Source organism: Chrysochloris asiatica, unplaced genomic scaffold, assembly GCF_000296735.1.
Source record: "Chrysochloris asiatica unplaced genomic scaffold, ChrAsi1.0 scaffold00037, whole genome shotgun sequence".
NCBI classification, from domain to species: Eukaryota; Metazoa; Chordata; class Mammalia; order Afrosoricida; family Chrysochloridae; genus Chrysochloris; species Chrysochloris asiatica.
Genome location: NW_006408555.1, coordinates 23,052,836 through 23,064,022, shown reverse-complemented (window position 1 = coordinate 23,064,022; position 11,187 = coordinate 23,052,836). Strand labels below are relative to the sequence as shown.

Sequence of the window (11,187 nt, the reverse complement as noted above, 5' to 3'; positions counted from 1 at the left end):
CGGAAGAGTTTAGACAGATAATTCCTTTCTGGTTTCCCACAGCAGCTCTGGCCCTTTAAAACATTTTGCCCTATAAAAGTCGAGGGGGGAAGGGGTGGTGTCTTGTTACAATACAAATGTTGTCTACACTTGTGCTTAAATTCCTTCAATAGCCCTCAGTCACTAGCAGAATAAAATCCCAAAGTCTTTCATTTGGCCCATTTTGATCCATTTCCATTCTTCTGCTACCTAAATCTCCCTCTTCCAGGCTTTAAGGATGGAGTTAAACTCTTTCCTGACTTAATGTTTTATAGGCTGGTCCCCCGGGGCTGGAACAGACTAACTTCTATCTCTCCACCCAAAATTATCTGATCCACTAAACTAGGCCTCCGCCACCAACTTCTCCTCTGTTGCTCATTGCTTTGGGGCGTTTATTACTGTTATTAGAAATCTATTCGGGTGCATTCACATCCATTATCTGAAAGGTGGCCCACAATCCCTATAGGTAGTCAGTGAAGAAACGAGCCTGGTAGGTCTGGCGCTCCTCAAATTTTCCAAATGCTTGCATAGTGCCCAGTACACAGTCGGCGCCTATTTGGTGACTTTAAGTCAGTAGAGGCAGCTGCTGGAGAGGGGAAGTCCCAAGGCAAGAAAAGGGGTTCCTGTGGGCTTTGGGGGGTGGGGTGACGCCGAGGCCTGAGTCCTGCCCTCAGGAATGCAGTTTACCAGGAGCTCAGCGGGATTAGGGGACTGCCCCTGGCTGTGGGAGCAGCAACCAGACCTCTCCATTAGGCAGCGCTCCAGATCACTGCCGCCTAACTCAGTGCTAAAATATCATGGGACTTGTAGTTTCCAAAGGCAGATGCCTTCGGCGCTTGCGCAGGGATGATGAGGCTCCTCCCTTAGCCCCACGCCCAAATCAGGATTCCAAGTCTTTATGAAGGTATTCCAGACAATAGCGTTCCAATTGAACATGCCTCTCTTGTCCGCAGGGGATTAGCTGGGTGAAGGAAAGAATTTGCTCAGAGGAAGCTGTCACGATACCTTGGAAAAGAGCCGGAATAAGCGTGCCCCCCCTCCGGAAGTGAGCTGCTTCTGGCGCGGTGCATTGTGGGGGGCGTAGTCCTCCTTCCCAGGCGGTCCTTCGCGGCGTCCCCGGGGCCGACTCCGAAGCGCAGGCGGGCGGCCAGGCAAGCTGCTCGGCGCGGAACGGCGGAAATCGTATTCTGGGCGCGGGGCTCCGGGCTGGACCGGCTGCACCGGGTAGCAGTAGTGGGAGACCACTTGAGGCCTCGCGCGGCGCCGCCCGTCGAGGGGCGGGCGGCGGCGGACCGGCTGGGCCGTCGAAGGGCGCGGGAGGCCGGTGGGCCAGATCAGGCCGCGCGGCGCAGCCATGCCTGGCTTTACCTGCTGCGTGCCGGGCTGCTACAACAACTCGCACCGGGACAAGGCGCTGCACTTCTACACGTTCCCCAAGGACGCTGAACTGCGGCGCCTGTGGCTCAAGAACGTTTCTCGCGCCGGCGTCAGTGGGTGCTTCTCCACCTTCCAACCCACCACCGGCCACCGTCTTTGCAGCGTCCACTTCCAAGGCGGCCGCAAGACCTACACGGTGCGCGTGCCCACCATCTTCCCGCTGCGTGGCGTCAATGAGCGCAAAGTAGCGCGCAGACCCGCGGGAGCTGCGGCTGCCCGCCGCAGGCAGCAGCAACAGCAACAACAACAGCAGCAGCAGCAGCAGCCGTCGCCGTCGGCCTCCACTGCCCAGACTGCCCAGCTGCAACCGAATCTCGTGTCTGCTTCGGCGGCCGTGCTCCTCACCCTTCAGGCTGCGGTAGACAGTAGCCAGGCACCGGGATCTGTAACCGCGGCACCCACCACTCCCACCGGAGAAGACGTGAAGCCTATCGACCTGACGGTGCAAGTGGAGTTTGCAGCTGCAGAGGGCGCCGCTGCCGCAGCAGCCGCTTCTGAGCTGGAGGCTGCTACCGCCGGGTTGGAGGCTGCGGAATGCCCTATGGGTCCGCAGTTGGTGGTGGTAGGTGAAGAGGGTTTCCCTGATACTGGTTCCGACCATTCATACTCATTATCATCAGGCACCACGGAAGAAGAGCTTCTGCGCAAGCTGAACGAGCAACGGGACATCCTGGCGCTAATGGAGGTAAAGATGAAGGAGATGAAGGGCAGCATCCGCCACCTGCGTCTCACTGAGGCCAAGCTTCGTGAAGAACTCCGTGAGAAGGATAGGCTCCTGGCCATGGCTGTCATCCGCAAGAAGCATGGAATGTGAACTGGTGTGCCCCTGTGGCCTATGGGACTCCTGGATCTTTGCCAACCCAGGGGGTTCCTCAGGCTGCTGTTGAACTCCCCCTTTACTCTTGAGGCTTAGGGCAGCTGGACTCTTACTGGTGACCTGGCACCCTTGCTTGTTTCCTCCTGTAGTCCGGGTCTGGGACCTCAGACTCTGCACTGGAGACACCAGTGATTCTGACTTGGTTTTCCCCCCAGTTTACACACTGAGGATTGTGGTTAAGCAGAGGCTTCAGAACTGCTGAACTTGAAACTTACCCCTAAAGATGCAGGTAGAATGCCCAGGGACTGGGCTTGGAAGGACAATATCTTGAGGTTGGCCCTCAATCAGAGACAACTCTTATGTGTGTAGTGATAAGAGATCCAAGTAACATCAGTTCTCCTTTTCATGCTTTTCATTTCCAGATGTGACCTGTGGTTCTGATGGGGACTGACAGATCTGTGCCTCTCTGCCTCCTAGAGCCTCCTTTCCCAGGAGGTGGTATCTGAGGGGATCTGGGTGACTTGCTTGCCAGATCTGGGAGATCCAGCTTGCCAGGGACTTAGGTTTATCCTGTTATGTTTGCTACTGGTTACAAATTCTATTTTCTGTACAATTAGACTAAAGTTTTCACTGTGTTTGTTTGGCAAAGCAAATTAAACAGAAAGTAAGGTTTTTATTTGGGTTTGTGGCTTTATTTTTATAAGGACTCTTGTCTCTGAATCTTAGGGAAATAGATCTGAAGGATCAGGCTGATGCTAAACGCTGGGATGCTTCAGTGACTAGGCGTTTTCATAAAGGCACTAATGCATATAGATCCTGGCCCTCAAAGCATGGAATGTGAACTGGTGCCCCTGTGGCCTAGGACCTTTGCCAACCCATGGGGTCCTCAGGCTGCTGTTGAACTCCCCCATTACTCTTGAGGCTTAGGGCAGCTGGACTCTTACTGGTGACCTGGCATCCTTGTTTCCTCCTGTAGTCTAGGTTTGGGGCCTCAGACTCTGCACTGGTGACACCAGGGATTATGACTTGGTCTTCCCCCCAGTTTACACACTGAAGATTGTGGGGAAACTAATCCTGGAAACTATACCTAATGGTCCTAGTTTGTGCATGAGTTATCTGTGTCCTTTCAATAATGAAAACTAAGCTGAATTGTGACAACTTTCTTAAGGGTTTTGAATTACCAAACCTAGCACCATTTGCCACATGTGGGCATGCAGTTACTTTATAATTCAATGGAGACCACAGCTGGAGCCAGCCATAGCTTCTAGATGCACAAGAAATCCTGTCCTGATTATCTTTTGGCCCTGTTGCACCTTCATTGTGGAAGAGCAGGAGCCATAGAGGGTATTAAGGAGAAGTTGGGATTTGTGCCCCTTTAACTAGTTTTCTTGGTTACTGCCTTCTTCCTTTAGAATAGATATTGGGGGCAGAGTGACTTATGTACAGCTCCAAATAATTGAACTCAAAGCCGATGGGCAGAGGCCTGTACTACAGGTGTTAAGCCACAAGTGGACACTTTGGGCTTTGTAAAACATGACTGTTCTGTAGTACTTATGGACAAAGCCACTTGCCTGGAGATTTGCTGTATCACTCCTATAATCTGTCCCCTTCCTGGCCACTTAGAACTGAGTGGGGAAACAAGTCTGATGGGGATGGAGGTAGAGCTAGGTTGGTAAGAGGGCTGAATCTCTAGGGTTAACTGCCTGGTCCCCAGGTAGTGGGAGCACTGCCGTGGCTTTCCAGGTCAGCTGGGAAGTCCTTTATGAGCAGTTACTAGACCAGTCTCACATGTCCCAAAGGATTGTCTCCTTTAGCTTCTGTTTGTTGAAGGGACTGCTGAGGTTTTCTTAAAACCTCAGCAGTGCTCTGACCACAGAGTTGCCAGGACCCTCTTTGATGTCTGGATATTACATGTATACAACCTGCCCAGTTTTTTTAATTTCCTGGAAGAGGATAACAGTTTATAGGGCAAGGAAATTGCATACCACAGCAGGGTAAGCAAAGTTCTGGGCTGGATAAACCTCCAGTTAGGCAAAACCAGGACATGCCTGGGATTATTAAATGGAACTTGGGCCTGGTCTTATGGGTCATGCAGGAGTGGTGAGAAGGTGCAAAGCCCTTCTGAAAGAACCAAAGTACTGTACTGAGGTATCTAGCCTGGTGGGAAGGCATGGAACTACCTGGAGAATCCTTATTTTCCTTACCTGAGATTCCCTGGATTAGCCCAGGCCTAGAAGACAGGCCTAATTCCATGGGCCTGTGTTGCTAAGGAAACGATAAACTGAATTTCCTTGAAGGAGAGGGCAAAGGGTGGGAGGGGCATTATTTACTATTTGGTCACTCAAGACACTGGAAAACTTTCGGTGAGTCAGTGATTTACCTTTCCTCATTAATAAAAATTAAATTTAGCTGCTCTGCCTGCTCAAAAAAAATTTAGGATTGTATTTTGGAGACCTTTAGGAGCTCTATTAGCGTAATGATTACGAATCAGGCAGCTAACCTCAACGTCAGCAGTTAGAAACTGCCATTCTGCGGGGAAAAGATGAGGCTTTCTGCTCCTTGTAGATGTACAGTCTCAGAAACCTTACGCGGTGTCACTATAGTTTGAACCGACACTTCGGCACACCATCAGTTTACAACTGAGAGTCCTGATGTAGAGCTGTAGGATTAATCACTGGAATGCTAACCCTAAGGTCGGCCGTTCGAATCCACCAGCCGCTCCACGGAAACCCTATACAGGGTCGCTATGAGTCAGAACCGGCACTGAACAGCAAGTCTACCTCTACAAGTGTGACAAATGGGGCGCTGCACACAACAGCTGAATTTTCTTTCTAACCAACCCCCATCAGAGAGGCATTTGAATGTTCGGCCCGGAGAGCCTTGCCTGCCAAAAATCGGCTTTGAGTCCGACCGGCCCCGGGGCTGTGCTAGCGAACACTGGGACAGCAGAAGCTGTGGGTTCCGCCCCATTCTAGGGGCGGCCGGAACCCCAACGAGGAGGGGGTTTCGCGAACGGAAACAGCCCTGGGGCCCAGGGAGGGGCAGCTGGGCCAGTTTGGGATCAGGCCGGCCTCCCACGGAGGCGGAGCCAACCTCCATCGGCGGTTCAGTCTGGATGGAAGCTGGGCCGGCTGGGACCGAACAACAACTGGGCCCTGACCGGAGTCAGGCGCCAACCTCCGGTGTTCCAGAGGCTTCCGCTAGACCACAATTCACAGGGGCTCGTCCGGGCGGCCTCCCTCCCTGGGTTAGCCTCAACTCCCGCGCAGCAGGCCGTCTGTGGGCCTCGGCGCGTAGCACGCCGGGAGTTGTAGTTTTCACCTCGCGCACCTATACCAGAAAGGAACGCGGTGGGACTGCGTTTCCCAGAGTGCAGCGGAGAGGGCGAGGGAAGGCAAGGGGGAAGGGACAGTCGGTCGCAGACCGCGCTGGGTTGCCGCCGCCGCTGCCGCCATCGTGCCAGCCCCTCGGGTGAGTGTCGGGGCCAGAGCGCCGGGGCGGAGGCTGGGCCGCAGGAGCCGAGCTTTGGGCCGTCCGGAGCCTCCGCTGCGAGTCCCCGGGCGGCCCCTCCCCTCCCCCCCTCCCGGCGGCCCCAAACCGCGCGGGGCCGGGGCCATGTGTCGCGCGCGGCTCCGCCTCCCGCTGGTCCTCTGAGGCGGCGGTCGGGGTAACGCAGGGAGAATCCGCCAGGCGCCTATCCGAGCAGTCGCGTGCCTACTGCGCGAGTGCATTGCCCTGGCCAGGCCTTTTTCTTCGGTCCGGACTACCAGGATGGGGCTCTCCGGGCCCCGCCCTGTTTAACCTGGCCCGGCTTGCCCAAGTCTCGCAAGCTCTGCAGGCAGGCTAGCTGGCCGACCCGGGCCCTGCTTCTTGCCACTCGCCTGCGATGGATTCGGGGATGGGCTCCGCTACCCGGCTCGCTCAGGAGTCAGCATGGGTAAGGGCGTTAGCCTGCGCTGTACGGGCTTGGGACCCTCACCCGGTAAGGTGTAGTAGGTAAACGCTCCCCTGCCTGTTTGCCCTCGGGGAGTGCACAAAACTCTATGGCCTCTCCATGGGGCCCATGCCGTAGGTCCTCTTGCTTAGAGTGCAGCCAGGAAATACGGGACCGAAGGGAGTCCCGCGTGAAACTTCAGCAGTAGGCAGCCATGGAAGATCTGGTCCAATGCTGTGAGGGGTAAGGCAGCACGGGCCTGATAGGTCCAGCCTCCGCCCTTTTCTATCAGTTACCAGGCCCCAGCTGTGGGTGGGTTGACGTGCCATTTTAGTGGAAGGAGGGAGGAAAGAAGCCAAGAAGGTGAGATTGGATGTGTGAGCCTCCTAGGTCTATTAGATGCTTCAGGCACATCTGCTTCTTCCAGAGTCATCATGGAACTGCTCCACAGGGCCATGACGGCCCCCAAAAGTGTTGTGATAAGGTGGGACATAATGGAGAAACCAGGTCTGAGAGTCCAGTGTAAAATAAGGGGAACCTTGTACTGTAGGGCTCAGATTCAGAATCTGTGGGGCCCTTCTGGAGCTTGGACTAGGATTAGAAGCTGCAGTCTGGTCCTCTTGTTTGCTCATTTCCCAACAGCTGGAGCTGCCTATGAACAGGCAGGAAGTTGGTTGGACTCTGGGAAATTGTCCTTGAAGATAGTTCCACGGGCCTCATTGAATTTTGGGAGAAGGGGTGTATTTGACATGAGAGTGTTTTCCTGGCAGGCTCTGTAAAGGCACTTCTTACTGGGTGATGATAAATTCAGAGACCAGTCTAAGTAGGATTTAGGGAAGATGTAGCTTGTCAAGACTTGAATGCTCTGACCCTGACCCACTGTGGTTTCAAAGCCACAGCAGCATTCAGGCTACCAGATCCCTTAGGAGAACTGAGTTGCACCCAGGAAACAGAAGGCTGCTGCTTCTGGCTTGCTTTTTTCCCTCTCTTTTGGTTTTTTTCACTCTCTTGCTCTTTAGCATTTCTAGATAATATTTTTTTCCCAGTCTTTGGACTTTGAAGTTTTCTTGCAGTTGAATTGCTATCCCTCATCAAGGAGAGCAGGCAAGGATGCTGCCCAGAGCTCCTCATCAGGGCCTGTCTTTTCCTGCACTCTGTTTTCTGATTTCATAACCTGGTCCATGAAGACATGGAAATTAGGTTCATCCAGCAGGCTTAGGAGAAGCCCGTTTTGGCAGTTGGGTGGGCAACAATGCACATAGAGGTTCAAGAAAGTGGTTTTAGTGCTAGAAGTAGTTGTTTCAAGGTTCTCTTTAGATGGTCTAGATTTGTTCTTTTTTAGGACACAGGTTTCAAGTGAGCTAGATTTATAGCTCTGAATTAGTTTGCATATTCCAAGGCCTTGGACGACTTGAAAAAATGGTATGCTTTATTCAGGGTCAAAAATATCTTATTCATTCTCCAAGGTTGCCTAGGAATAGGCGAAATTCAGGCCCCGCCCTCTCATTCCAATCCTGTAGAAGTAGCTTTTGTGTCTGGGGTAAGCTTTCTATTGATAGGCATTCTGACTGCCAGAAGTTCTTGATCCTCTGGATCTCAGAGATAAGAGGAGAACTTAAGGTTCTCCAGGATCTGTCGATATTCTGTATTCATGCAAGGCTGACTTGGCAATGGGCCTTGGGATGTGGCTGCACAGGTATGAGGGCAAGGTTTCAAGATGCCTGGGTTCTCAGTTGGCTCAAAACTCGGACTTTTGATGAATTCAAGCCCACATTTCCTTTGCAAGCCACATCTCTGCTGTTGGTGGACTGGGTTGGGATAAATTACTTAAGAGAAACACAGAATTCTTAAGTTTTTTAATTGGAAAATTAAAAATATTAAATTCTCTAGTTCCATTAGTGAGGTGTTGAAACTCTAGTTTCTTTCTTTCTCACCAATGATCTACTTTACTCAGCAAACATTCTTTGGGCTGTCTCTGTGTGTGTTGGGCTCTGGACTGAAGCTGAAGGTAAAACAATGAATTCTGCCCTTTCCTGGTACTGGGGAAAAGAGATCTGCAGATGAGGGGGCTTCACTTTTCCATGAACTTTTAGATGTTAGTATTATGTGATGAGGACTCAGTTGAAAGAACCTATAGGAGTGCAGTGACTCCATAAGCATTGGGCTTCGAACCACAAAGTCCATGGTTCGAGCCCACCAGCTTGTTCCATGGGAGAAAGTTGAGGCTTTCTGCTTCCGCTAAGAAACGCTATATAGGGTTGCTATGAGTCAGAACTGATTTATAGGCATATAACAACATAGGAATTCTTAGCTTTGCCAAGAAAAGGAGACTTAAATGATTGGAGTACCAAAGAGGAAAGACTGTTAGTTGGTCTCCTTTCCTTTCCATTGCTTGGAATCCTCAGAGTGATGTACCTCCAGTGTAGGCCCAGGAGGGTCTGGGGTCCTTTGAGCAAGGTTATCACCACTCCAAGTTGCTGTGATCGGGTAGTCAAGCAACTGACTTCCCCAAGGGTCTCTGCTGGATGTTCTCACAGTGCTGGGAATCTCACCATGTTTCTTTTTGTCCTCCCAGTGCCCTGACCGGAGCCTGTGTTTGTGACTTTTGCTCCTTTCGTTGAGGTTCTCTCATAGTCACTTTTATTCTGGTACTGAGTAGTTAGTGGCTCCAAGAGTGGTACCCACCAGGACATCTTTCCAGGATGAGAGACCGAGGAATGTGCTCCAGAAATGGAAGGTCCAGCAGACCTGGCCAAGGGGGCTCCTTGGGTGTTCCTTCTATAGGTGACCCTGACCTGGGGGTTAGATAGGGACTGGAGCCAGCAGAGTCTTCAGTAATGTGTATGCTGTTTGTTTTAGAGTCCTGTTCAGTCCGTCCTCGCTAGCGCCTCCAAAACAGGCAAAGTGGGCCTGGAGATGGTGTCAATTTTGGAGGGAGTCAGTTTCAACAGTTTTCTACAGCATGTACTTTAAAAGATGGGTAAGATTTCTGTAGGCTGGTATTGATTGAGGTGAACCTGCAGGTAGTTCTTTTGAGGGTGATGTTTGTGTGTTCAGGGTTGTATGTGAGTTGGCTACCCCTTTCCCAGCATTGGCATTCTCTGATTCTCTTGGTTTGACCACATGTAGCTGGAGTTCTTGAATCCCTCCTTGAGGGAGACACTGTGTGGATTATCCCTGAAGTGACTTCCAGGCCCATGTGATGTGATCATTCTTGTCATTCTTGCCACCAGGCCTTTGTTTCACCATTTCACTTCTCATCCTGTCAGCTGGAATGAGTCCTGGGCAGAATACAATTAATTGTTCTGGTCTGGCTGTGGCTAGAGATGTCTCCTAGCAGCCTGGAACACAGGAGCTCCATGGGTCAGCATACTCACTGTAGCCACCTTGCTTGGTGGACTGCGCAGCCCTCTGTGCCATCTTGTGCTGCTGCTTGTTATCTCGTTCCAGCTCTCTGTCTCCTGGATCTAGGAGGGACCCCAGGTCCAAAGGTTGTGCTCCTGCTCCACTCCCATTGTCTCTTCTTGGTGATAGTAAGGTTTCCTTCCCTCCCCTCCCCACAATCCTCACCTCTTGCTCTGGGCTTGGCTCTTTTTTAAGTCTAGCAGGTTTGGCAAAACTGACCAATCCAGTCTCCTCCTTAGTGTTCCATATACTTACAGGGATCCCATTGTACTTTATGTACATTCTTAGCAGCCTGTCCAATCTCCTTGGTAGGCCACAGACACTTTATTTGCATAGTCCCACACTGTAGCAATGAGTCTGCTAGAGTAGTGGTTACAAATCAGGCTGCTAACCTCAGGGTCAGCAGTACGAAACTACCAGCTGTTCTGTGGGCGAAAGATGAGGCTTTCTGCTCCCGTAAAGATTTATAGCCTCAGAAACCGTGTACTCTGGGTCACTATGAGTCGGAACCGACTCCACCGCACATAACCACCACCATGGTGTGGCACTGTGGGTTAATGCACCAGACTACAAAGCTATTTGAACTGCAAGGTTGGTGGTTCAAATTCACCAGCTGCTCCTCGGAAACCCTATACAGGGTTGCTATGGGTCGGAACCGACTCGACAGCACATAACAACAACAACCCATCGTTTTATGAGAGTCCTGAAGACTGTGGCTAGAAAGGCCATAGTAAGCACACAACAGTTAACACTTGCAGAGCATATCAGACCTAGGAGAATGCAAGTTCTCAAGTATTCTTGTGACATAAACCTGCTGAGCATGTACTCATGTTTTCCATCTTACTGCCTCTAATAAAAATTCATCCTTGAAGCAGTGGAGACAAATTCACCAATTGCAAGTTAAAGAGAAAAAGAGACATTTTATTAAGAAGGTGACAGCAGCTGGAATTCCCACAGCAATGCAGGCCTTCTTAGTGGAGTCCCACTGGTGATCAGAGTACATGAAGTCTAGATAGGTTTACACTGGATTGCATACTTGGGAAGTCATGGACTTTGCCAGGCGCTTTACATTACTTAAGCCACAAGGTAGTCACAGGATATAAATGTTAACCTAACAATCAGAAAAAGAGAAGCATTTGTGACGCACACGTGATCTTTAATGTCTTGATGACCCTCCAGGCAGCACATGCTATATCTGTCCTTGAGCAATATACAGAAAGTTCTAAAAATTCCAGCTGCTGGGCTGAGGAATAGGGTAAACATGGAATGAGTTAGGTTAATGCTAGATGATAGTACTTTAAGAATAAGTTACAATCTCCAGAAAGGAGCCCTGATGGCATAGTGGATTGTGCTTTGGGCTGCTAACCGCAAGGTCAGCAGTTCAAGTCCAGCAAATGCTCTGCATGAGAAAGATGAGGCTTTCTGCTCCCATAAAAGATTTACAGCCTTGAAACCAACTAAATGGCACACAGCCAGGCAGCCAGTCACAGTCTCAAAGGATGTAAGAGCTTACTGACTTCAGAGGGGTAGAAAAGGCCTGAACGCCATTCCTTGCCACCAGATTTTTTTTTTTTTT

At 51.1% G+C, this 11,187-nt stretch overlaps 2 protein-coding genes across 2 annotated transcripts in view; both read left to right on the top strand.

The window, feature by feature from the left end:
• Positions 1 to 1,372: 1,372 nt before the first annotated feature.
• On the top strand, positions 1,373 to 2,269 carry THAP11 (THAP domain containing 11). Its single transcript, XM_006860239.1, has one exon. The coding sequence runs from the start codon at positions 1,373 to 1,375 to the stop codon at positions 2,267 to 2,269; it is 897 nt and encodes a 298-aa protein (XP_006860301.1).
• Positions 2,270 to 5,682: 3,413 nt separating this feature from the next.
• NUTF2 (nuclear transport factor 2) overlaps positions 5,683 to 11,187 on the top strand; it is a 20,293-nt gene continuing 14,788 nt past the window's right edge. The window contains exon 1 of the mRNA XM_006860238.1: positions 5,683 to 5,743. The gene's annotated coding sequence lies outside the window, so the exon portion shown is untranslated. The remainder of the gene's footprint in view (positions 5,744 to 11,187) is intronic.

Bases quoted from the DNA above. Each gene is read 5' to 3' on its own strand.
- THAP11 (XM_006860239.1), top strand. From the start codon at position 1,373: ATGCCTGGCTTTACCTGCTGCGTGCCGGGCTGCTACAACAACTCGCAC.